This window comes from Staurois parvus, unplaced genomic scaffold (genome assembly GCF_062004578.1).
Source record: "Staurois parvus isolate SC_StPar_1 unplaced genomic scaffold, SC_StPar_1.0 ptg001151l, whole genome shotgun sequence".
Classification (NCBI taxonomy): domain Eukaryota; kingdom Metazoa; phylum Chordata; class Amphibia; order Anura; family Ranidae; genus Staurois; species Staurois parvus.
In genome coordinates, this window is record NW_028318947.1 from 379992 (window position 1) to 406313 (window position 26322).

The window sequence follows — 26322 nt, forward strand, 5'->3', positions numbered from 1 at the left end:
ATGCTGCATTTGAAGTCCATTTAGATGTTTCTGCTATAAGGCGTGTTTAGGTTCACTGACGGGCACACAGGATGTTTTAAAAATGCTTCTCCTCTTGGCAGCAGCATTTTGGTAGAAAAATGCCTGATGCTTGCAAAAGTGTCTAATGCTTTTATAACCATTTAGGTGCATTTACAGGCGTCAAGCACCTGAGTATTATTTCATTTAATTGGCCATATTAATAATTTATTCTGGCCATTAAAATGAATTAACGTTCAAGTGCTAACTGCACCTAGCATTATCGTGTGTTTAGATGCGTTTAACCGCGTTTACACGCATCAAGCATTTTTTTCTGCCGCTGCTCCTGGACGCACTGTCAGTGTTTTATTTTTTACAGCTCCTAAAAATCCCTGCCACTGAAAGCTTCTAAGTCCTCATGGACACGGGATGTTTTTACAGCAGCTGTTTTTGGCTTTTGGCGTTTTTTCTACAGCATGTTATCCTATGTGTCCATGCACACAGTGGTGTATTTAGGTTTTGTGCTTCCCTAGGCAACAGAAAAATCGTCTGCCCCCATGGACACCAACCAACACCACCCCCCCTCCCCCTCCCGCGGAGAGAGCCGGACATTGACCAACAACACCCCTGCCCCCCCATTTATAGATAGAAAGAAAGACACTCATCTGCACAGCTCCGGACATCCCTGGGAATGAGAATCAGACTCTACTAACACCAACAAGCAGCCTCTCTCAGATCCCACCTGGTTCCCATCACGCATGTCCCTTCTTCCATCTCTTCTTCTGAGGGGAGGTGCTGCCCCCCTGAAAAATGCCGCCCTAGGCAAGTGCCTTGCTTGCCTTGTGGTAAATACACCCCTGCCTGCACACATAGACTGTAATCAGTGTGTTTTGGTAGGGGTGTTTTTTGGCTGAAAAAAAAAAACAGAACTAGTGGATATCTAGAGGAGTTTTTTAGCTGTAAAAACATTGTAAAACGCATAAAACCAGCATTTTGGGGGGGGGGGGGTTAGCAAAAAAATTTTCTGTGTAAAAAAAGCTACAAAACGGAAAAACGCGGCTAAATGCTAATGCAAAAACGCTGAAAAACAATAGACTTTACACAGCTAACACTACCAGCGTTATTAAAATGCCCAGGGTGCATGGAGCCTAAAAGTCTGTGTATGAACACATAGGATAACATGGAGAGGTGTGTAGAAAAAGAAAAGCCTGCCCCCTTAAAAGTGGCTGAAAAAAGCCCTGTGTGCATGAGGCTTTAGTCTGCTTTTACACTGCTGCAATGCAAAACACAAATATGCTTTTTGGCCACATTTTTGGTGCTTTTTCTGAGTGCCTTTTACCCAGCATGCACCTGTGAAACTTGGACATGTGAAGAAAATGCACCAAAAAACCAACGCAGGTGCATTTCTTGAGTTCAGCTCAATGGGGACCTGTGGTGCGGTTTTGAAAAGCGCACTAAAGATGCAGCAAGCAGGTCTTTTAAAAACGCACCACACCCGCAGCACAGTGATGTTAAGAGTCTCATAGAATATGGGGGGATTGCATTTTTGCTGAGTTTTTAGCACACGCAGCAAAAGCACATCAGTGTGAAAGCAGCCTAAGTGAAAACAAACTGACCGCAGCTAAACGCACAGCACGAATAGCAACGGTGGAAAAGCATTGCGTGCATTTAGAAATTTCCTATAAACACAGGTTTGCCAGATATACTGCTACAGGGCAGTAAACTCCAGGAGTATATAGTGAGTCTTGAAATTCCAGAGAAATGCTTAAAAAACGCATTACAATTGAACTAAACCCATTAGATTTTAGTCAACTAAGATGTACTTGGGATTTTAGTCGACCAAAATACGACTAAAACTAAATTAATTCAGATGACTAAAATATGACTAAAACTAAACTGAAATTTGGCTTCCAGATTAACACCGCAGAAAAGGTGGCTGCTGTCCTGATGTTGCATCACACCGATCCGACTTTCAAATCACTGGAAGTCCAACGATTTCAAAGTAGGATGGTATTCCGACTTGATGTGCGACTTGCAAGACATCTGCAGCTTGCAAGACACAGATGTCTATGCAAGTTGCACCAAAAGTAGTGCATGCACTACTTTAGAAATCAATGTGGCTCTGACCAAATCAGAATCGTACTGATATGACCGCTGTAATTGCGTGCAATAGGGTGAGACTTGCCATGCGATTTGCAATCTGATAACTGAGAGCTGTTCCTGCTGCTTCAACTTCCTCAATCACAAGCCAAACCATCCAAAGGGCAAAATGCTATAAAAACGCTTGCACTACATTAGTGTGAACGCATGCGTTTGAGTGGTGTTATTTTTTTTTTTAATGCAGATTGCAGAGTCCTAAAAACAAAGGCCTAATGGTGGCCATACAGACTTTGATAAATGGTTGATTTGTTTTCAGAAAGATCTCTTTCCGATCAGAATAACTGACTGATATGCCACGCAGGGGTCGATGTACTAAAACTGGAGCACTCAGAATCTGCTGAACCTGTGCATGGTAGCCAATCAGCTTCTAACCTCAGCTTGCCCTCCAGAGAATTTACCCCCTTCCTGACCAGGCCATTTTTTGCAATACAGCACTGCGTTACTTTACCTGACAATTGCGAGGTCATGCAACGCTGCATCCAAATTAAATTTATGTCCTTTTTTCCCCACAGATAGAGCCAGTGGTGTATTTAGACTTTGTGCTGCCCTAGGCAACACAAACATTTTGCTCCCTCCCCCCAATGAGAGAGCTAGAGAGTCAATAAGTGTGTGTGTGTGTGTATATATATATATATATACAGTGAACAAAATAAGTATTTGATCCCCTGCTGATTTTGAATGTTTGCCCACTCACAAAGAAATGGTCAATCTAAAAATTGAATGTTCGGTGTATTGTAACACTGAGAGACAGAATAGCAACAAAATATTCAAAAGAAATGCATGTCTAACAAATTATGCACTGATTTGCATGTTCATGAGGGAAATAAGTATTTGATCCCCTTCACAAAACATGACTTAGTGCTTGGTGGCAAATCCCTTGTTGGCAATCACAGAGGTCAAACGGTTCCTGTAGTTGGCCACCAGGTTTGCACACATCTCAGGAGGGATTTTGGCCCACTCCTCTTGGCAGATCCTCTCCAAGTCATTAAGGTTTGGTGGCTGACGTTTGGCAACTCGAACTTTCAGCTCCCTCCACAGATTTTCAACTGGATTAAGGTCTGGAGACTGGCTAGGCCACTCCAGGACCTTCATGTGCTTCTTCTTGAGCCACTCCTTTGTTGCCTTGGCCGTGTGTTTTGGGTCATTGTCATGCTGGAACACCCATCCATGACCCATTTTCAATGCCCTGGCTGAGGGAAGAGGGTTCTCATCCAAGATTTGACGGTACATTGCCCCGTCCATCGTCCCTTTGATGCAGTGCAGTTGTCCTGTCCCCTTAGCAGAAAAACATCCCCAAAGCAGAATGTTTCCACCACCATGTTTGACAGTTGGGATGGTGTTCTTGGGGTCATAGGCATCATTCCTCCTCCTCCAAACACAACGAGTTGAGTTGATGCCAAAGAGCTCGGTTTTGGTCTCATCTGACCACAACACTTTCACCCAGTCCTCCTCTGCATCATTCAGATGTTCAGTGGCAAACTTCAGATGGGTCTGGACATGTGCTTTCTTGAGCAGAGGGACCTTGCGGGCACTGCAGGATTTCAATCCTTGTCGGCGTAGTGTGTTACCAATTGTTTTCTTGGTGACTGTGGTCCCAGCTGCCTGGAGATCATTGACAAGATCCTCACGTTTAGTTCTGGGATGATTCCTCACTGTTCTCATGATCATTGATACTCCACGAGGTGGGATCTTGCATGGTGCACCAGACCTAGGGAGACTGACAGTTGTTTTGTGTTTCTTCCATTTGTGAATGATTGCACCAACTGTTGTCACCTTGTCACCAAGCTGTTTGGTGAGAGTTTTGTAGCCCAGTCCAGCCTTGTGTAGGTCTAGAATCTTGTCCCTGACATCCTTGGACATCTCTTTGGTCTTTGCCATGGTGGAGAGTTTGGAATCTAATTGTTTGATTGCTCCTGTGGACATGTGTCTTTTATACAGGTAACAAAATGAAATTAGCAGCACTCCCTTTAAGAGACTGCTTCTAATCTCAGCTTGTTACCTGTATGAAAGACACCTGATAACCAGAAATCCTGCTGAAGGATAGCGGATCAAATACTTATTTCCCTCATGAACATACAAATCATTGCATCATTTGTTAGACATGCATTTGTTTTTAATTTTTTGTTGCTATTCTGTCTCTCATTGTTACAATACACCTACCATTCAAATTTTAGACTGATCATTTCCTTGTGAGTGGGCAAACATTCAGAATTAGCAGGGGATCAAATATTTATTTCATTCACTATATATATATATATATATATATATATATAATTCTCTCTCTCTTCCCTCTCTCCCCCCTCTCTCTCTCTCTTCAGCCTACTCACTGCCCTCACTCTCGCCCCCCCTCTCTCTCCCTCTACCTCCCTCTCTCTTTTCCCTCTCCCCTCTCCCCCCTACCTATCTTCCCTCTCTCTCTCTTTTCCCTCTCTCCCTCCCCTCCTTCTCTCTCTCTTCCCCCTCTCCTCCCTCTCTCTCTTCACTCTCTGCCCCCCCTCTCTCTCCCCCCTCTCTTCCCTCCCCTCCGTCTCTTCCCTCTCTCTTCCCTCTCTCTCTTCGTTCCCTCTCTCTCTTACCTCTCTCTTCCCTCACTCTCTTCTCTCTCTTCCCCCCTCTCTCTTCTCTCTCTTCCCTCACTCTCTTCCCTCTCTCTCTTCCCCCATCTCTCTATACCCTCTCTCTTCCCCCTCTCTCTCTTCTCTCTCTCTCCCCCCTCTTTCTTCCCCCTCTCTCTTCCCCCTCTCTCTTCCTTTCTCAGATCGTATGGGACTGCACACACACCTCCTCGAAGGGCTGCTGATCTCCATGCAGCAGGAATGGGGGGGCGGGGGAAGGTGTGTGCAGTCCCATATGATCTGTCAGTGTAGGGAGGGAGGCAGGGAGATCCCACAGAACACAGCACAGCTCACCTCCTCCGGGTCCTCTCCCTGCTCCAAGCTGTCCCCTGGTCCTGGCTCGTCAGCTGCTGGAGGGAGAGGTACAGGAGCATCGCTCTGCAACTGCCCTCCCCTGCATCGATCCTCCTGCTGTCCGGGCCACTGCAAGAGTGCCGAAGGTACCCCTCTGATGGCGGGCCTGCATGGCTCTGTCTGCTGCTTCTCAAAAGGTCCCTTCTTCCAGGGGGTGGTGGTGTAACACCCCTAAACATTGCCGCCCTAGGCAAACGCCTTGTTTGCCTCGCGGTAGATACGCCCCTGAATAGAGCTTTCTTTCAGTGGTATTTGATCATCTGTGCATTTTTAATTTATTGCGCTATAAACAAAAAAACCCAAGGACTTTGAAAAAAACAATATTTTTTACTTTTTGCTATAAAACATGTCCAGTAAAAAAAAATCTAATTTCTTCATAAATTTAGGCTAAAATTTAATCTGCTACATGTCGTTGCTAAAAAAACAAAATACCAATACGTGTAAATTAATTAAATTAAAGAAGCAAAACAGAATCAAAGAATGCTGCTGCTCGAAAGATGATAAAACATTGAAATACAAACAAAAATAAAGGCAGCACAAACCAATTTTATAAAAAAGAAAGTCCAAATAAGTGCCAGATAAAAGTTTCGTTTTTCAAAAAAACTTGCTACAAATATTGCGATTCCCAACGTGCTCAAATCATCTGTAGTGGTTCAAATATTCACTCACATTCACCCAATCAGGTGATTTCCCAGGTCGGTAATAGCTTTAGGAATCAGAAACACACTTTGGAGGTGGGATGAGATCTCCACAGTTATAGAACACTGAGCGAATCTCCAATATCTTCAATATCTTTCTGAACAATCCCTCTCAAGTGGATGAAAAACAGAAGAAAAGAAAACACAAATCATGTAATACTGCATAAACTAAAAAACAGAACTAATTTTCATCATTACACTCACATTTAAAAATTGATCACAAGCTTAGATGGACATGAAGTCCTCCCAAAGCAATCCTTCACTGGCGATTTGCAAACTCCCACTCATGGATGGATGGTGGATGCAAACAGGGGCGCCCCTAGGGTTGGTGTCACCCAGTGCGATAACAATTGGTGACACTCCCTCCGACGAGCCCCGCAGGATCGATCGGATCTGCGGATTGAGCATAGTGGATCAGACTCCGTTCCATTATGCTTCCCAATCCGCAGATCCGATCCATCCTGGGGGATCGTCAGCTTTCTTTACAACTTACCTTTTTGTGGAGCGGGTCCGGCGTCACCGTCACCCCGTATAGGTCGCATGCCGACGATCCCCGCAGGATAGTTCGGATCTGCGGATTGAGCATAATGTATCGGAGTCCGATCCATTCTGCTGCTCAATCCGCAGATTGGATCCATCCTGCGGGGATCGTCGGCTTGCTTTACAACTTACCTTTTCGTGGAGCGGGTCCGATGTCACCCTGTGCGGTAGGTGTCACCCGGAGTGGCGCGCACCCCCCACACCTGCCTCGGGATGCCACTGAATGCAAAGAAAAAAAGGGGGGGGGATGCCAAATAGCGTAATACTGTATAAAGCCTTTATTATAAAAAAAATAATGCCCATATCGCACTCACATTTTATAACCATAAAACAAGCCTTTGGTAAGCAAAATTCCTTTAGACAAGCAGAAAATCCATTGTGGCATATACAATGATCATAGTAGGATAGAGAGTAATGAACTGGCAGCAAGCAGGGAGATTTGCCTATCTTGCCCACATCAAATATGGTCTTGACGTAATTTCTGTTTTTTGATCCACGACGTGTGACATCCGGTGAATGGAACACAAGCTGGTGCGGTGTTCCGTGGCCATATTTGATGTGGGCAAGATAGGCAAATCTCCCTGCTTGCTGCCAGTTCATTTCTCTCAGTGTTATATAATGGTGGAGATCTCATCCCACCTCCAAAGTGTGTTTCTGAATCCTAAAGCCTGGGAAATCATCTGATTGGGTGAATGTGAGTGAATACGTGAACCATTACAGATGATTTGAGCACTTTGGGAATCACAATTTTTTGTAGCAAGTTTTTTTTACACACTAGACTGTTATTTGGGACTTATTTGGACTTTCTTTCTTTTTTATAAAATTGGTTTGCGCTGTCTTTATTTTTGTAGGTAAATTAATTGGTTTACATGAAAGTTACAGCGTTTACAAATGGCGGTATATATACTGGAATTTTTTATTATTTTTTTTTACTAGTAATGGTGGTGATCTGACACTCCCAGTGACAAAAATACAGTGATCAGTGCTAATAAAAAGCACTGTCACTGTAATAATGGCACTGGGCAGGAAGGGGTAACATCTGGGGCGACCAAAGGGTTAGCAGTGTGCTGTGTTGTGTTTTACATAGTGCGCTGTGTGTGTTTTACTATGTAAACATGCTGCTTTGTATTGCTCTGTGTAAAGCAGCATGCTCGTGCTGACACGGGAGAGGTCTGTGTTGTTTACACACAGACCTCTCTCCTGTCAGCTCTGCCAACGATCACGGAGTCCTGGCTGAAAATCAGCAGCCAGGACTCGGTGATTGACATGCCGAGGAGCCAGTAGCAGTGCGGGTGGGTAGTGTGTGCGCCCCCTACCTGTAAAAATGCAAATCGCATATATACGTGATTTTGCGCATCCCTGCTGTACTGTAGCAGTACTTCTGCTATAGGGAAGTCAGGAAGCGGTTAATTAAGCTTTGGCAATAAAACCTGGGACTAGTGTGTGAGACATACTGGCGCAGTCAGAGGGCATGGCTGGAGCAGAGGCTGAGGCCATTCCATATACCGGACTCCACAGGCGGTCAGAACGGCGTCCTTTCTTAGGCTGTATGAAAACCTGGAAGCTGATTGGTTTCTATGCAGAAGTGCACCTAATTTGGCACTCTCCAGCTTTAGTAAATAAACCCCACAGTACCTGGATTTCCATCGATAGTTAAGATAAAATCGCAACGTACAACCATAGGTTATTGATCATATATCTGTTTCCACCATGGAACCTGACACTGATCACTCAAAATACAGTCGTATTCATGAACAAAGTATCTCAGTGCTTCCAATCGATGCAATAAAATCAATAATTTTCTAAATGGATTGGAAGGAAAGTTATGGCTATTTGATTTTTTTCCAAAATCGATCATTTTTATTGAATTGCAGATCATTGGTTGCCAAAAAATGGACGCAAGTATGGCCAACCGTAGACATATTGCCACCTAGTCCATGCCGGCCCTGTGGGTTGCCATGTGTTATTCTGATGTATTGTTGCTCATTCCAGGCTTACTAATGAGATGGCAGAGCCTGACAAAGTGCATGGAAAGGTGTAAATACAGCCCAAGGGCCCACACTTACCAATGCACTGTGGTAACACACATTACAGAGCTGTCCAAAGCATTGGCGTTCATTTTAAATGCCCCACCAAGGCAACACATTGGAACACGCTTTTGTTTCAGAGAGGTGTAACGTAAAGATGTGAGCCATGCATTTAGGTAGAACTAAACTAGCCAAAAAGAGCGCCATCTTAGCCTTTATTTAGTCCTGAAGAGAGCGCCATCTTAGCCTCTATTTACTGCTGAAGAGAGCGCCATCTTAGCCTTTATTTACTGCTGAAGAGAGCGCCATCTTAGCCTCTATTTACTGCTGAAGAGAGCGCCATCTTAGCCTTTATTTACTCCTGAAGAGAGCGCCATCTTAGCCTTTATTTACTGCTGAAGAGAGCGCCATCTTAGTCTCTATTTACTGCTGAAGAGAGCGCCATCTTAGCCTTTATTTACTGCTGAAGAGAGCGCCATCTTAGCCTCTATTTACATCTGCAGTTGCCATGGCGCTGCACACGTGACCAGCTGTGACAGCAGCCATTTTAGGGCTTGAAATTTCAGATAAAAGCTGACATAAACACGCTAGTACCATGACCATTATCACCAGAGGTGTGTCTTGAGTGTAACGGATTTAATATGCGTGCGATAACACATTGCAGTCGATCAGAGCAGTGTGAATGAGGCCTAAAAGACATCTGTCACTGGGCGCCTTGTGTGATGGCTTTGCAACATGAGGTGTCAGGGCTTACGCAGGGGAAAATGTCACCAGCACACCGAGGATCACCAATATGGGTCCAAAAGTTTTAATGAACGATCACATAGTTACAGCAAGGAAAACGTTTTGGAGTCTTGCAGGACCCCTTCATCAGGCATGTGATATCACATGCCTGGTGAAGGGTTCTGCGAGACTCTGAAACGTTGCCCTGCTATAACTATGTGATCGCTCATTAAAACTTTTGGACCCATATTGGTGATCCTCGGTGTGCTGGTGACATTTTCCCTTGCTGATTCCGTTCGGTTCCAGCTGACAGTCGCCACAGCACCCACTTATACACACAGCCATTTTTAACGCAGGAACATGTGCGTTTGGATTGTACACTTGCATTCAGGGCTAACGCAGGGCCACATCCGATGGCTGCGCTGCTCAATGTAGGTCTTACACAATAAGCTGAAATTGACTGTTTCCAGTAGGCCCAGTTTACACCGCGATGATGCGTACTTGGCGATAATGGAATATGCTGCATTTAGGGCGGCTTTCACGCCATTTAGCATAGAATAATGCTGACTAAGTCAGCATTATTCTATGCGTTTTCTGTTGCGTTTTGCAGAAACGCAGTACAGTCCATTTAACATGATTTCCTATGGGACAGGTTTGCATCTCCGCGTTTTTTGGAAAAGGTCAGGGACTTTTTTAAATACAAAAACTTTGCATTTTTGGTTCTATAGACTTCAATGGAGAGATTTTGGTTTTATAGACTTCAATGGAGACGCTGCAGAAAAGAATGAAGTGTGTTTTTGATGCATTTTAATTGGCCGAGCAACAAGTTGGGGAAAAAAACCCGCAAAACGCATCCAAACCGCATGTGCAAAAATGCAAAATGCACCACAAAAAGCACTGCAGAAACAGATCAAACGCAAACTGCCTAGGTGGGAACTTAGCCTAAATGCACTTGATTTCCAGTGATTGATGTGCATTGTTAACGTCGTGAGGAACATTTTTCTTTTCGCAACAGAAGCCAAAATCTGTTGGGCCCCTTTCCATAAGCAGATCCCCTGCTGAATCGGATCTGAACGTGTGACATCCGTGACCATTCAGTGTTACCCTCCCAGAGTTGAAGGCCTCATTCACATAACCTTATGCCCACAGAGGGCCTTATTTACCTGCACAGTGACGCACAGGCATTCCATGCATCCCTGTGCAGGGAGTCCAATTGCTGTCAATGTGAGATCTGTGTGGGTGCTGGTGCATGGCATGCTGGATGCGTTCAGGGGCCATGCAACCACACGGATGTCAGATTGGAAGCAGCAGCCATGTCTAACCTTCCATGGGCTTACGGCTATGTACGCCGTGTGTGAACAAGGCCTAACAGACCCATGTTAAGTCTATGGGAAGGCAGCTGGAAATGTACATGCGCCTGTTTACATTCAACTACCTCAGATCCATCACGTTTGTACAAAAAAAGGACGGAGACCTTTTCCATGTTTTTCCGACTTAGACAGACTCCGAGGTAATCGAATGTAGGTCCGTTTACATCTGGCTGCACATTGACTAACATGGAGATTCCATTCAGAATCACCGGAAAAACTGACAGGGGCATCTGATCGGCAGACTGCCTGCGTGAAAGGGGTCTTATTTTGTTTTTGTTAACGTGCCCTTCAGCCCTGCTTTTCATTGCCACATATTCCATTTTCAATTAACGCACATCAAAGCGGCATTTTAGTGTGAACTGGGCCTATTTAAAACAATGGATTTCAGCTTTAAACAATGCAGGCCAACACATGTGGTGTGACTGGGCCCTGAATGTGTCACAGCATGCGTGAAGCAGGACAAAAAGTATTATGCCTACAGCTGTGGAAAAAAGATGCACATTGAGGAGACAGATGCATGAAAGTGTACATCAGCTCAAGCGTGTTTAATGTGCATTAAATGCAACGTATGTGGTGTGACTGGGCCCTGAGAATGTCACAGTGTGCAATACATGGAACAAAAATGATATTTCCCTCATGCCGTGTGCACATTGATGTGACATGATAAGTCAATGCATGTCAGTGCACGTCAGCTCAAGTGTGTTTAATGTGTGCTAAATGCAACACATTGGACCCTGAATGTGTCACAGAGTGTGTTAAGCAGAACAAACAGTATTATGTCTTCTGCTCTGGAAAAAGAAGCACATTGATGTGACACGATAAGATGCATGGCAGTGTACGTCAACTCAAGTGTGCTTAACGTTCACTAAATGCAACGCATGTGGTGTGACTGGGCCCTGAATGCGTCACAGCGTGTGTTAAGCAGAACATAAAGTATTTTGCCTTCTGTTGTGGAAAATGATGAACACTGATGCATGTCAGCGCACATCAACTCAAGTGTGTTTAATGTGCGCTAAATGCAACGCACATAGTGTGACTGGGTCCTGCATGTGTGGTGTCGTGCAGCTGTGCATGTTAAGCAGAACAAAAAGTTTTATTCCTTCTGCTGTGGAAAAAGATGCACATTAATGCGACACGATAAGATGCATGGCAGTGCACGTCAAATTAAGTGTGTTTAACATGCGCTAAATACAACGCACATAGTGTGACTGGGCCCTGAATGTGTCGCATCTTGCAGCTGTGCATGTTAAAGCAAAACAAACAGTATTATGTCTTCTGCTGTGGAATAAGATGCACATTGATGCAACACGATAAGATGCATGGCAAAGCACGTCAACTCAAGTGTGTTTAACATGCGCTAAATACAACGCACATAGTGTGACTAGGCCCTGAATGTGTCGCATCTTGCAGCAGTGCATGTTAAAGCAGAACAAACAGTATTATGTCTTCTGCTGTGGAATAACATGCACATTGATGCGACACGATAAGATGCATGGCAGAGCACGTCAACTCAAGTGTGTTTAATGTGCACTAAATGCAACGCACATGGTGTGACTGGGCCCTGCATGTGTGGCATCTTGCAGCCGTGCATGTTAAGCAGAACAAAAACAATTTTTTCTTCTGCTGTGGAAAAAGATGCACATTGATGCGACACGATAAGATGCATGGCAGTGCACTTCAACTCAAGTGTGTTTAACATGCGCTAAATGCAACATATGTGGTATGACTGGGCCCTGAATGTGTTGCATCTTGCAGCAGTGCATGTTAGCAGAACAAAAAGCATCATGCCTTCTGCTCTGGAAAAAGATGCACATTGTAACGACACGGTAAGATGCATGGCAGTGCACGTCAACTCAAGTGTGTTTAACATGCACTAAATGCAATGCATGTGGTGTGACTGGGACCTGAATGAGTCACAGTGTGTGTTAAGCAGAACATATTTTGCCTTCTATTGTGGAAAACGGTGAACACTGCGGCATATCTGTGCACATCAACTCAAGTGTGTTTAAAATGCGCTAAATGCAGCGCATGTGGTGTGACTGGGACCTGAATGTGTCACAGCGTGTGTTAAGTAGAACATAAAGTATTATTTCTTCTGCTGTGGAAAAAGATGCACATTGATGTGACACAATAAGATGCATGGCAGTGCACGTCAACGCAAGTGTGTTTAACATGCGCTAAATGCAACATATGTGGTGTGACTGGGCCCTGAATGTGTTGCACCTTGCAGCAGTGCATGTTAGCAGAACAGAAAGTATTATGCCTTCTGCTCTGGAAAAAGATGCACATTCAAGCGACATGGTAAGGTAATGCATGTCAGCACACGTCAACTCAAGGGTGTTTAATATGCGCTAAATTCAATACATATTGTGTGACTGGGCCCTGTATGTGTCGCGTCTTGCAGCAGTGCATGTTAAGCAAAACAAAAAGTATTATTTCTTCTGTGGAAAAAGATGCAAATTAATACGACACGATAAGATGCATGGAAGTGCAGGTCAACTCAAGTGTGTTTAACATGTGCTAAATGCAATGCATGTGGTGTGACTGGGACCTGAATGAGTCACAATGTGTGTTAAGCCGCACATATTTTGCCTTCTATTGTGGAAAACGGTGAACACTGATGCATGTCTGTGCACATCAACTCAAGTGTGTTTAATGTGCTCTAAATGCAACACACATGGTGTAACCGGGCCCTGCATGTGTCGTGTCTTGCAGCCGTGCATGTTAAGCAGAACATAAAGTATTATTTCTTCTGCTGTGGAAAAAGATGCACATTAATGCGACACGATAAGATGCATGGCAGAGCACATCAACTGAAGTGTGTTTAACATGTACTAAACACAACGCACATGGTGTGACTGGGCCCTGCATGTGTAGCGTCTTGCAGCTGTGCATGTTAAGCAGAACAAAAAGTATTATTTCTTCTACTGTGGAAAAAGATGCAAATTAATACGACACGATAAGATGCATGGCAGTGCAGGTCAACTCAAGTGTGTTTAACATGCACTAAATGCAATGCATGTGGTGTGACTGGGACCTGAATGAGTCACAATGTGTGTTAAGCAGAACATATTTTGCCTTCTATTGTGGAAAACGGTGAACACTGATGCATATCTGTGCACATCAACTCAAGTGTGTTTAAAATGCGCTAAATGCAGCGCATGTGGTGTGACTGGGACCTGAATGTGTCACAGCGTGTGTTAAGTAGAACATAAAGTATTATTTCTTCTGCTGTGAAAAAAGATGCACATTGATGCAACACAATAAGATGCATGGCAGTGCACGTCAACACAAGTGTGTTTAACATGCGCTAAATGCAACATATGTGGTGTGACTGGGCCCTGAATGTGTTGCATCTTGCAGCAGTGCATGTTAGCAGAACAGAAAGTATTATGCCTTCTGCTGTGGAAAAAGATGCACATTCAAGTGACATGGTAAGGTAATGCATGTCAGCACACGTCAACTCAAGTGTGTTTAACATGCGCTAAATGCAACATATGTGGTATGACTGGGCCCTGAATGTGTTGCATCTTGCAGCAGTGCATGTTAGCAGAACAAAAAGCATCATGCCTTCTGCTCTGGAAAAAGATGTACATTGTAACGACACGGTAAGATGCATGGAAGTGCAGGTCAACTCAAGTGTGTTTAACATGCACTAAATGCAATGCATGTGGTGTGACTGGGACCTAAATGAGTCACAGTGTGTGTTAAGCAGAACATATTTTGCCTTCTATCGTGGAAAACGGTGAACACTGATGCATGTATGTGCACATCAACTCAAGTGTGTTTAATGTGCTCTAAATGCAACGCACATGGTGTGACCGGGCCCTGCATGTGTCGTGTCTTGCAGCCGTGCATGTTAAGCAGAATATAAAGTATTATTTCTTCTGCTGTGGAAAAAGATGCACATTGATGCGACACGATAAGATGCATGGCAGAGCACATCAACTCAAGTGTGTTTAACATGCACTAAATACAACGCACATGGTGTGACTGGGCCCTGCATGTGTGGCGTCTTGCAGCTGTGCATGTTAAGCAGAACAAAAAGTATTTTTTCTTCTACTGTGGAAAAAGATGCACATTGATGCGACACGATAAGATGCATGGCAGTGCACGTCAACTCAAGTGTGTTTAACATGCGCTAAATGTAATGTATGTGGTGTGACTGGGACCTGAATGTGTTGCATCTTGCAGCAGTGCATGTTTAGCAGAACAAAAAGTATCATGTCTGCTGTGAAAAAGATGCACATTGATGCGACACGGTACATTGATGCATGTCAGCACACGTCAACTCAAGTGTATTTAAAATGCGCTAAATGCAGCGCATGTGGTGTTACTGGGACCTGAATGTGTCACAGCGTGTGTTAAGTAGAACATAAAGTATTATTTCTTCTGCTGTGGAAAAAGATGCACATTGATGCGACACGATAAGATGCATGGAAATGCACGTCAACTCAAGTGTGTTTAACATGCACCAAATGCGACGTATGTGGTGTGACTGGGCCCTGCATGTGTCGCATGTTGCAGCAGTGCATGTTAAGCAGAACAAAAAGTATTATGCCGTCTACTGTGGAAAAAGATGCACATTGATGCGACACGATGCATTGATGCATGTCAGCACACGGCAGGCAACTCAAGTGTGTTTAATGTGCTCTAAATGCAACGCACATGGTGTGACTGGGCCCTGCATGTGTGGTGTCTTGCAGCCGTGCATGTTAAGCAGAACAAAAAGTATTATTTCTTCTGCTGTGCAAAAAGATGCACATTGATGCGACATAATAAGATGCATGGCAGAGCACGTCAAATTAAGTGTGTTTAACATGCACCAAATGCAACGTATATGGTGTGACTGGGCCCTGCATGTGTTGTGTCTTGCAGCAGTGCATTGTAAGCTCGAAAGAGCAGGGCCCTCGAACCCCTCGTGTATCACATTGTATTGTTTTCGTACTGTCGCATGTTCTGTGTCCCTTTGTAATGTACAGCGCTGAGTGAACTGTTGGCGCTTTATAAAAACTGTATAATAATAATGTTAAGCAGAGAAAAAAATATTATGCCGTCTGCTGTGGAAAAAGATGCACGTTGATGCGAAACGGTACGTTGATGCATGTCAGCACACGTCAACTCAAGTGTATTTAATATGCGCCAAGTGCAATGCATGTGGTCTGACTGGGCCCTGAATGTGTCACAGCGTGTGAAGAGCAGAACATAAAGTATTTGCCTTCTGCTGTGGAAGAGATGCACACTAATGTGACACGATAAGAAGATGCATGGCAGTGGACATCAACTCAAACTGCAAATATGCACTAAATGCAACGCATTTGGCGTGACTGGGCCCAGAGAATGTCGCAGCATGCATGAGGCAGAACAGAAAGTATTGTACCCTCACGCTGTGGAAAAAGATGCACATTGATGCGACGCAATAAGATGCACGTCAACTCAATATGCGCTAAACACAACGCGCGCAGTCTGAACACAGGCAATGATTGGCTGTGATGCGATGCATTTTGCAGCAAAGGTGTGATTCATGGAGAAGAGAAAATCCTTTGTTTGCTGTAGGGCCTGTTTATCGCCCCACATTGTTTTACATGCTTTGGCGTGGTTAGACTTTCAAGTCAACGCCATTTTTTAGCAACGCATCTGAAACGCAAGCGCTTGCGTCGCCCTATATCGTGTCATCACCTCACGATAAGGACAATCACTGATACTAGACATCGCAAATAAAAATTGGTGTCGTTATCTTTACTAGTTGCGTCTTTTGTTCGTGTATTACAAGACATCGAGGGATAATGGGGAAGAAAAATGGTGAGTGTGGATTTGAACTTAGCACGTTGTCTTCTCCCCCCCCCATCACCCTGTTAGTATTCAGAGCAGCTCTGGAGCCGTCTGAGGCCATGGTCGAGACTAATGCCCGCCAATCCTCCTGACTGACATCCTTCTCAGCCAATTGCGTCCGTCCGCGAAAACCCTCCCGCCAATGGCATAGCGTCTGGGCGCGCGCCGACAAATGAGACACCGAAAGCTGGAACTGACTGAGCGGCGAGCCAATGGGCAAGCGCGCGGGGCGGGCCGTCTGCAAGGATTAACCTGTCTGTCACGTCATCCTGGGCAGTTCGATCGGTAGCGGGAGCGGAGAGCGGACAGCAGGGAGCTCGAAGGCAGCAGCCCCCCACCGCCGGCCTGAGTTACCATCAACACCCGGGGAAGGAACAGCGAGCCACACCGCCGGCCCGAGTCACCATCTCTGATAGGCAACCAGAACCGTTAACAAAAACCCAAAAAAACCACCATGAGCGACGTGGAAACACAGCAGCAGCCAGCCGCCTTGGAAAACAAGTCCGGCCCGGAACCGGCGGCCACTGTGGGGGAGAAGAAGGTCATCGGTAAGTGGCGGGAGGGAAGGGGTTAATGGCGAGCGGCCGGGCCCCGGGCTACCCGTTAGAGTGCCACGCGCTGTGAGTGAGCGGCGCGCACCCCCCCCCCTTCTCCTCGCGGCCGTGACGTCATCGCTTCCTGTGTCCTCGCAGCATCGGGGCTCTCAAAATGTCCGCCCGTTCCTCGCGGCCTACCCGTCCCTTCCTAGACCCCGCCTCGCTCAAATCCCCCCACCCCCAGCCGTCCTCTGCCCGCACACGTGGAGCCAGTCTGGGGGGTGCACGTCTCATTGCAGGGCCCCGCTTTGATGGCGGACGAGCAGCCTAGTAGTTGGCCCGGCTCCAGCCACGTGGTTCCTCCGTAGTGCTTTCTAGTGAAGGATCGGCTCATCCCTCTCCCATAGGCCCAGATCCAAGCCGCCTGGCCTCGCTTTATTTCTGGCCTCTCCCTTGTTTAATCAAAGCATTGTACGATGGACTTTAGTCCTGATTCAATAAAGACAAGGTCACGGGGCCCTATGGTCTCATCAAAACACTCCCGGATGTAGTGGCTGAATTTATTCATGCTTTGTTTTTGTTTTTTTTTCTCTTTAGCAACCAAGGTTTTGGGAACTGTCAAATGGTTTAACGTGCGTAATGGATATGGATTTATTAACAGGTGAGTGCTTTACATGGAGATCTGTTATGATATGAAGTCTGTGGGTGAAACGGATTTATTATAAAGTGGTATAAAATAAAGTGTAATTATTGCATCTAATGCATTTTTTTTTTTTTTTTTGGTGTGGCTGCTTTTTTTTTTTCTTTTTTTTTTTTCTAACCACCACAAATGCAGCCAGCAGGTTTAAAGCGTAAATCGTTATGCTCCATAAGAGTACGCAGTCAGACGTCTTACTATTTGAACACAAGTAGGGGAACAGATCAGTGTGAGAGCAGCCTTAGATTGCCCCCAATCTGGATGAAAACACACAGGGGACCCCTTTTGGGCAGCATGGTCAGCCTGGGGAGTGTTAAGTCAGCAATACGTGGATCAAAGTTCAGCAGGGACTGCCTAAATTTCTTTCAATGTGTTTGTTGGGTGGTTGTACAGACATCAATCCACTGATGTCTGTACAACCATCAGCAAACTTCCATGTGATCGTTGTTACTGGCAGTGCTGATCAGTGTAGTAATGGGGAGGTCTCCTTGCTGTTTGAATACAAAGGCTTAGTGGGGAGGATCCACTGCAATGTGTTCAGTCCACTGGTTGAATGTGGGAAAATCCTTTATGGGCTTCCTACAATGTAAATTACTTACTGGTTAGATCACGGCTTTAAAAGAGCCCCAAAAAATTAATGCAGAATCACCTCTAAGAATTGTTAAGCTGCATTAAGTTTGCTTTTGGGTTTTGTACCATTTTAAAGAGGTTTTTTCTACACAGGATTTCTAGAGAAGGACAAGGGGGGGGGGGGTGAGCTAGGGTTGTACAGGATGTGGAGTCTGATTTTTAGGTTTCCAAACTCTAGTCTGATTTCTGTTGGTGATTCTGCTTTTGGTGTTCAGAGCATCTTATAATAAAACATCTGAATTCTTTCAGAAAGGGGGGGGGGGGTGGTAAATGGTCTCCAATGTTCAGTTTGGATTGTATCTAAACTTTGTAAAGAATCACATGTAGTTGGGGTTTATATCATAGGTCTTTTCCTAGAGGCATGTGCGTGTTGGGGATATGACTAGGCTGTAAAAGATCATGATACATGATTTGGTTTGAGTCCTACTTGCAATTTATTTATTTTTTCTGTTCACCCCATGTGACCATGTGGCTAGTTATATAGTAGTGTCACTCTGCCAGTAACTGAAGAAGCTCTAAGTGAACAGATCTGGTCAATGGTAGACTGAGCAATGCCTTGATTTTGGTCAAGTCTTATTTTTTGTGGTGGTGGAGGGGGTTGACTTGTCAAAGGGGAAATGTTTGTGGTCCTAAAAGGATTAGGAAACGGCTAACAAATGTATGGGCTTTAACACCCTTGTGCTGCTGGGCAATTGCCTATCTAGAATGCACAGACTGAGCTGTCTAGCCTAATATTTGCAGCAGAGGGGGCCAGCTTCTGATTTGACAGTGGCCACATGATCACTGATCCTTCCTTTCCTGGGTGTCCTGAACCGTTTAAAGGGATGGCAAAGTGGATGGGAAGTAGTGAAATAGGTTTTTTTTTTTTTTTTTTTTTTTAATAAAAAGCAAACATTGTTAGGGCAGGATGTTCAAATCTAGTAATCCAACTGATGAGACCTGGCAGCACAGTACAGAGTGTTTAATTTGTGACTGAGGCTGTAACAAATATAAAGTAGGTGTTATCCCAGTTGTCTGCAAAAGTGGAAATACATCTTGAAACAAAGCTGTTGGTATTGGTGTAGATACATTTTAATTGTCACTAACGGTTTGTAAATATTTTGGAATGGCTTCAAGTGTTTTACCTCTAGGGAAGTGGGATTAGGCACATGGAAGCGTTTCATTTCATGCTGCTGAGAAATGCTACAGATGAGCTGAGCACCAGCAGAATATACCATAACTTTCTTTGTTCCAGGGAAGTTGACTGTCAGCATGCTAAGCCTTCAGGATTTGGGTTAATATGCTGTAGTGTTCTGTTTTTAGCTGTTGGTCTGTCTCTGTAGATCTAGAAATGTGTGGGTATGTGACAACCAGAAAACACATGGCCAGTGAATGTAGACAGGAAAGGTAGCTCTATAAAGGGTATTACAATTGAAACAGTTGTGCATGGCCACCAATCTTGGCTGGATCTCTTAAGCTTTAGAAATAAGCAGTTTGATTGCCCCACCTTGCAGTGTTGTATACTTCATATGTTTTTTTTTTTTTTTTTTGCATCTGTTAAAGAATTGTCTATAACCAATCAAATTACATTAGGATAAAACTGTAAACTTGCTTTAAAACTGATCTCTGCTCAATCTTTGCATTCTAGGAATGACACCAAGGAAGATGTGTTTGTACACCAGGTAAGAACCCACTTTTTGCTCCTGCTGCCAAAATTTTAAGCTAGTGATCCTGATCAAACCAACATACATGCAGTATGTGCAGTATACACTTGCAACTGTATTAATACATGCATAAGCATATGTAGGAAGCTTGCACTTCCACTCTAGTTAATGTGCAAGACATGCATTTCATAGGATGGAGGATTGAAGACACAAACCTATATCAGAAGTGCCATTCCTGTCAGCAAGTTCAGGACATCTGTGGTACTGTAAAGTGACTTGGTTGCTGTAGCTTACTGTGCTTGGTAGTTTTGGAAAGTCTTATTCTATAAAAGAAAATCTATAGTTGTAGTGGGAGGCTAGCTTGTGACTTTTTCCACTCTGTCAGCCCTTCGCACAATGCAACTTTAGGTGCAATTTGTAAATTGCATGACACCTGAAGTCGCATCTAAAGTGTTTCTATGACTGTCTTAATCCGTGCAATTCAAATTAGCACAATTTTGAGAGTTCCTGCACTGCATTTTCACCACTTTATTGTAATTGGGCTTCAGACTTATCTAAATGGCACCTGTCTATCAGTGCTACTTTGACATCACGCTTTAAATGGGACCAAATCACACCACTTCTGATATCTCATGCAGTGTGAACCAGGGCTCAGGAAAACTTGTCAGCAGTGACTTGTGCTGATGGCAGAGGAATGAGGCAGTAGACAGAAATTACACTTTTTAAGCTGAATTGAGATAAGTGCACACTATAGAAATGCTTAGTTCATATTTCATTTCTCAGATTTACAACCAAAAGTCAGTAAAACATTGCAAACTGGAAAATGTCCATGTAAATGGGTTTCTTTTTTGGACAACTGTCATTGGTGTGTTTTTGTAAATCTGAGCTATAACCATCTTCACCCCCTTCTGTCTGGGCTTTCAGGACTTGTACACAGAAATGTTGAAGCCAGACTGTTTAACTTTTTTTTTTTTTTTTGTCTAGGTTCACAGCTATGCAGTTGTTGCATTTTGCAGAAACACAGCAGTCTATTTCCCATTTACTATAGGACAGGTTCACATCTCTGCAAAAAATGCACCAGGTTAAAATGCAGAGATGTGAACCTGTCCTATAGTAAATGGGAAATAGACTGCTGTGTTTCTGCAAAATGCAACAAATGCATAGCTGTGAACCTAGACAAAAAAAGTAAATTTTTGGTTCTATAGACTTCAATGGAGATGCTACAGAGAAGAATGTAGTGCAACTGATGCGTTTTAATCTGCCCAGCAAGTTGGTTGGGTACAAAATGCATCAACCCAAGTGCAGAAACAGATCTCACTGCATAGGTGTGAACCTAACCTGAAGTAGAATAAAGTGTTGCACAACTAGTGTGCCATTTGGCCACCATGTAGCTTGCCACTCTTGCTATACAAATTCTTTAACAAGGCTAGTATGTAGTGTATTTACTAATTTTATATGGTTTAATTTCAGACTGCAATTAAGAAGAACAATCCAAGGAAGTATCTTCGCAGTGTGGGAGATGGAGAAACAGTAGAATTTGATGTAGTGGAGGGAGAAAAGGCAAGTATTTCAAAATTGTCTTGCTGCAATACTCGAATGTATTAACATTTGGGAGGTAATTTTGTTATCTAGGTTTAAAATAGTGAGACGAGACTATAAAAGCAATTCATCAAGATCAAAATAGAGATCGGCTTGACAGGTGGACTCTATTGGGGCCAATTTAAAACTGCAGATACTGCTCTGTACATGCAGTGATTACTGCATGTGGAGTGTGTGAATTTTTTATGAAAGGTGGTGTAGACTTGCAACTTCCTATAGTGTTCTCTGAATATCACCCTGTCACATAGCCTTTGCCATTTTGATGGGTTTCTTCCACCCTGTAACTTTTTTTTTTTTTTTTTTTTTTTTTTTTTTTTTTTTTTTTGAATGGAGCTTCAATTAGTCTTGAAGTGAGCTAAAGAGCACTCTCAAACACAAATTTTATAATTGTGCTGGATCTGTCATGGCAACGGGTAATGGTCATGTTTGGCAAAGGACCAGAGCAATCTTGAAAGCTTACTTTTACATTTTTAGGTAGATTAAATGAGCTGCAAAAACATGTAAGCAGACCAATCATTGCTGATCTTTCTGGTGTAAGGGCTCTTTCACACTTGACTAATTTCTAACTCTTGCCAAACGCCCCTATAGTGTTGAAGCGCTTTTAACGCTCCCCAAACGCCTTATGTTTTTGAGATGTTTGATAGGAGTTTACCAAGCATTAAAACTGCACCACAAATGCCTATAATTTGTTTAATGGTATTAATGCTCCTCAAACACCTGTCAAGCGTTTGAGGAGCATCACTTTAGACTTGAATGGGAGGCTTCAACTTCTCCTGACTACATGTGTCAATTTTGTCACAACACTAAAACTTCATTGTGAACAGTACTGTGTGCTGCCATGTGTGGACTTTTCATAGGCGTTTGAAGAGTGTTAACTCTTCCCTAACACCTCCTAAGGAAGCTAGTGTGAACTTGGCCTTGCCCCGCTGCCTTGCAGGACAGTTTGCTGCTTTGGAGATGCACAGGTGTTGGGTGCATCCCTGTGTGGTCTGTCCCATAGATGTCTATTAGGACTTGCAGCTGCACAGTCATTGCACCAAAAATGACAGGTGAGTATCTGGACATGCACCCACATGTCATATTGGGACTCAACAGCTGTATCCATACAGGGGCCTGTCCTAATAGACATGGGACTTCTGACAGATGGATGCATGCAAGTTATTGCCTGTGTGAATGAAGCCTATTTCATGTCCTGCTTTAGGGGCATCAAGTGTAAGGATGGAATGGGTTTTTCCTTTTATCTTTGACAACTGGTCCCCTCATATCTCATTGATCAGATAATGAAATCTCCAACAGCAATTAAATTAACAGCAATTTTTTTTTTTTTTTTTCCTACAGGGTGCAGAGGCAGCTAATGTAACTGGTCCTGGTGGCGTTCCAGTCCAAGGCAGCAAATATGCAGCAGATCGCAATTATAGGCGCTATCCACGTCGTAGAGGTCCTCCACGCAATTACCAGCAAAACTACCAAAATGAGGGAGGAGAAAAACCAGAAGGAACTGAAGGAGCAGCAGACGTAGAGGGTGCAAATCAACAACGGCCTTTCCGGAGGCGTCGCTACCCACCTTACTACTTCCGGAGACCGTATGGGCGCAGACAACAATACTCAAACCCCCCCGCACAGGGTGAAGGCGGAGAGGTAGAATTTGAAATTCTGGTAACTTGTTAGGTTCATTTTATTTATGGTATGGGGGGGTGGGGGGCTGAAGTCTCTTGCTTGCTCTGACTGTGTGTGTGTGTCACAGGCAGGGTGCAGTAAATGCTACAATTGTGTTTAGGTCTACAGAAAACCATGCCACAGTGCATAGCCAGGAGAGTGGATGGTGTGCTAGTTGTTTTGCTCCAATTTCTAAAATGGGTGATATCACTTCTTCTCTAAGGCTTTCCTTTGTGTCAGCACTATGCAGTGAATTGAGCATAAATGCTGATCTTGCTACACCAATTTTTTTTTTTCTTTCTTTTTTCTTTGACTCCCACAGGGATCAGACAACCAAGGTTCAGGAGACCAAAACAGACCAGTGCGACAGAATTCATACAGAGGATTTAGACCAAGATTCCGCAGGTACAATACGTCAGTACACTTTTTTTTTTCCTTCCATAATATATGGCTTGCATGCAATACAAAACCTATGACTGTGGGGAGGGGTTCTGTAGAAGGGGGTTGCAGTTTTTGTGCAGTAATTGTGTTCTACATGCTGACAGTAGAAAACTAGTGGTGTTTGTTTTTATTCTACAGAGCACATTAATGCATGGATTTTTTAAATATATAATATACATCAAATGGTCCTGACAATGAATAATTTAAATTTTGGCCCTTGAGTTTACCATCTTCCCTATTTATTCAGGGGACCACCTCGTCAAAGACAGCCCAGGGAAGATGGAAATGAGGAAGACAAAGAAAATCAGGGTGAAGGAACCCAGAGTCAGCAGCCACCTCAACGCCGGTACCGCCGTAACTTCAACTACAGACGCAGACGCCCAGAAAACCCTAAACCACAAGATGGTAAAGAGACCAAGGCAGCCGAAACATCAGCAGAAAACACGTCCGCTCCCGAGGCTGAGCAGGGCGGGGCTGAGTAAAATACCGGCTTACCACCTCTACCACCATCCGGGTTAGTGTCCTGATGAGCACGGTTGCCATTCTATGTTCAGGAGACTACAGTTAAGACTTTAGTGAATTGTTGTTGAATAGGGATTTTCTTCTTTTTCAGAGCTTTGTAGCATGGCAGGTGCTAAAATAGCTTAATTTCAGGGCCATTTGGCAAACTTGGTAAAAATTTTTTACTCTTCTCAAATGTTTTTCCATATAAACTTTAGACCAACTCTTTAAGGAAAGTGTTTTTAGTCAATTTTTTAAAAATTGGATTCAATTTTAAGCAACTTGTTTTTTCTTGCAGTTTTGTCATCAAAGTCAAGATTGAAAATTCCAGCAATAAGAAATTGAACAAAGAATCGGAACTGAAGACCTTAAGTGCTTGCTTTTTGCTGTTGACCAGATAATGTCCTCCTGCATGGTTTCTTGCAGGGATGGGGGTTTTATTTTTTATCTAAAGTCTCCTTTTGGGAATGAGAATTTTTTAAAACATATTTTTTCGCAATCTACCTGCAAAAGGTTTTTAAATTGTTTCTTATCTGGTCAAAACCAAGGATTTTTAAGAACCTCATTTTTAATTTGTAATAAACGTACACCTGATTTTTTTCAAATGTCAACAAATTGCAAGCATCTGTTAATAAAGGTCTGAACAATACCTTGTGTCACTGGTTGTAAGTGTGGGGTAGTTTTTGATTGGATGCAAAATTTTTAGAAATTTGCATAGAACTTGGAGTCTGTAAATTTTCTATAAAGCTTAAATGGGGTTTAAAATGTTTGGCAGCACATTCTGCAGTTGTGGAGGTTCCTTGCAAGAAAATGCTTGACTCACCTGAGCAGATAAGTATGGGGGGCCATTTTGCAAAGCAATGCTAGACGGGGGCAATGATGGGAATTGAGTGATTTTATTGCATTTAAAGCGATCACAAATTCCTGCTTTAGGCTAGGTTCACATCTTGGGCCACGATTTGTGTAAGTATTGAGACTATCCTCCAAATCATTGGATTCAGGTGGTTCTATCCCCTCCATGGCCACAGGTGTATAAAATCAAGCACCTAGACATGGACTGCTTCTATAAACATTTTGTGACAGAATGGGTTGCTCTCAGGGGCTCTGAATTAAAACTTGGTATTGTGATAGGATCTGAAGCTTCCTTGATACTAAATATTCCATGGTCAACTGTTAGTGGGATTATAACAAAGTGGAAGCAACTGGGAACAGCAACTCAGACCAGTGCCTTGCCTACAGTCAAGCATGGTGGTGGGAGTTTTATTTTTTATATATATATATATAATTTGGTTACCTTGATGTGCTAGCTGCTACACCATGAAGCGCTCACTTTGTTTTGTTACTATTTTACATGGTGTTGGGAGTGTCATGGTCTAGGGCTGCATGAGTGCTGCCAGCACTGGGGAGCTACAGTTCATTGAGGGAACCATGAATGCCAACATGTACTATGACATACTGAAGCAGAGCACAATCCCCTCCCTTCAGAGACTGGGTCACAGGGCAGTATTCCAACAGAACAACCCAAAACACACCTCCAAGATGACCACTGCCTTGGTAAAGGTGGACTGGCCAAGCATGTCTTCAGACCTAATCCCTATTGAGCATCTGTGGGTCCTCCCCAAACAAGGAGGAGCGTAAGGTCTCACACCCACCAGCTTTGTGATGTCATGGAGGAGTGAAAGAGGACTCAAGTGGCAACCTGTGAAGCTCTGGTGAACTCAAATGTTCAAGAGGGTTAAGGCAGTGCTGGAAAATGATGGCCACACAAAATATTGACACCTTAGATTTGGACATTGTCACTTAGGGGTGGACTCAATTTTGTTGCCAGCAGTTTGGACATTATTGGCTGTTGTGTTTATTTTGAGGGGACAGCAAATTTACAGTTTTGCAAGCTGTACACACTACATCACATTGTAGCAAAGTGTCACATCTTCAGTGTTGTCACATGATAAGGTGGAATAAAACATTTACACAAATGTTGGGGGGGACACTCTCCTCTGAGATACTGTGTGTGTGTGTGTGTATATATATATATTATGTGTATATATTCTCGAATCTCTTCCTTGGCACTGCACGGCACCACGCCTCCTTTCCAAGCATGCGCATGGCTTCTATGTGCACTGTTATCTGCTGCTGGGCTGACTTGGCGTGCATGCTGATAGAGATGTGTTATAGCTGTAAAAGGGTTCACCAACTCAATATTGAATCCTACGGACAGACTGGGATGCTGTTAAAGTGCGTGTAAAGGCAGGCACCTCAATACTTTTGGCAATATAATGAATATAGTATAGCCTAGTGTTCAG

General features: G+C 43.7%; 1 protein-coding gene across 4 annotated transcripts; it reads left to right on the top strand.

The window, feature by feature from the left end:
• Window positions 1-16582: 16582 nt before the first annotated feature.
• YBX1 (Y-box binding protein 1) lies at window positions 16583-24668 on the top strand. Of its 4 annotated transcripts, none has more exons than XM_089659394.1 (8): window positions 16583-16864; window positions 17450-17513; window positions 19807-19840; window positions 21293-21382; window positions 22760-23059; window positions 23400-23491; window positions 23766-24032; window positions 24318-24668. In XM_089659394.1, the coding sequence occupies exons 1-7, from the start codon at window positions 16771-16773 to the stop codon at window positions 23998-24000; spliced, it is 909 nt and encodes a 302-aa protein (XP_089515520.1). In that variant the 5' UTR covers window positions 16583-16770; the 3' UTR covers window positions 24001-24032; window positions 24318-24668. The 4 variants fall into 4 exon arrangements, with proteins under 4 accessions (XP_089515520.1, XP_089515518.1, XP_089515519.1 ...); XM_089659392.1 differs by having other exon boundaries at window positions 16584-16864; window positions 22760-23077; XM_089659393.1 differs by having other exon boundaries at window positions 16584-16864; window positions 22760-23077; window positions 23400-23482.
• The last annotated feature ends 1654 nt before the right edge of the window (window positions 24669-26322 follow it).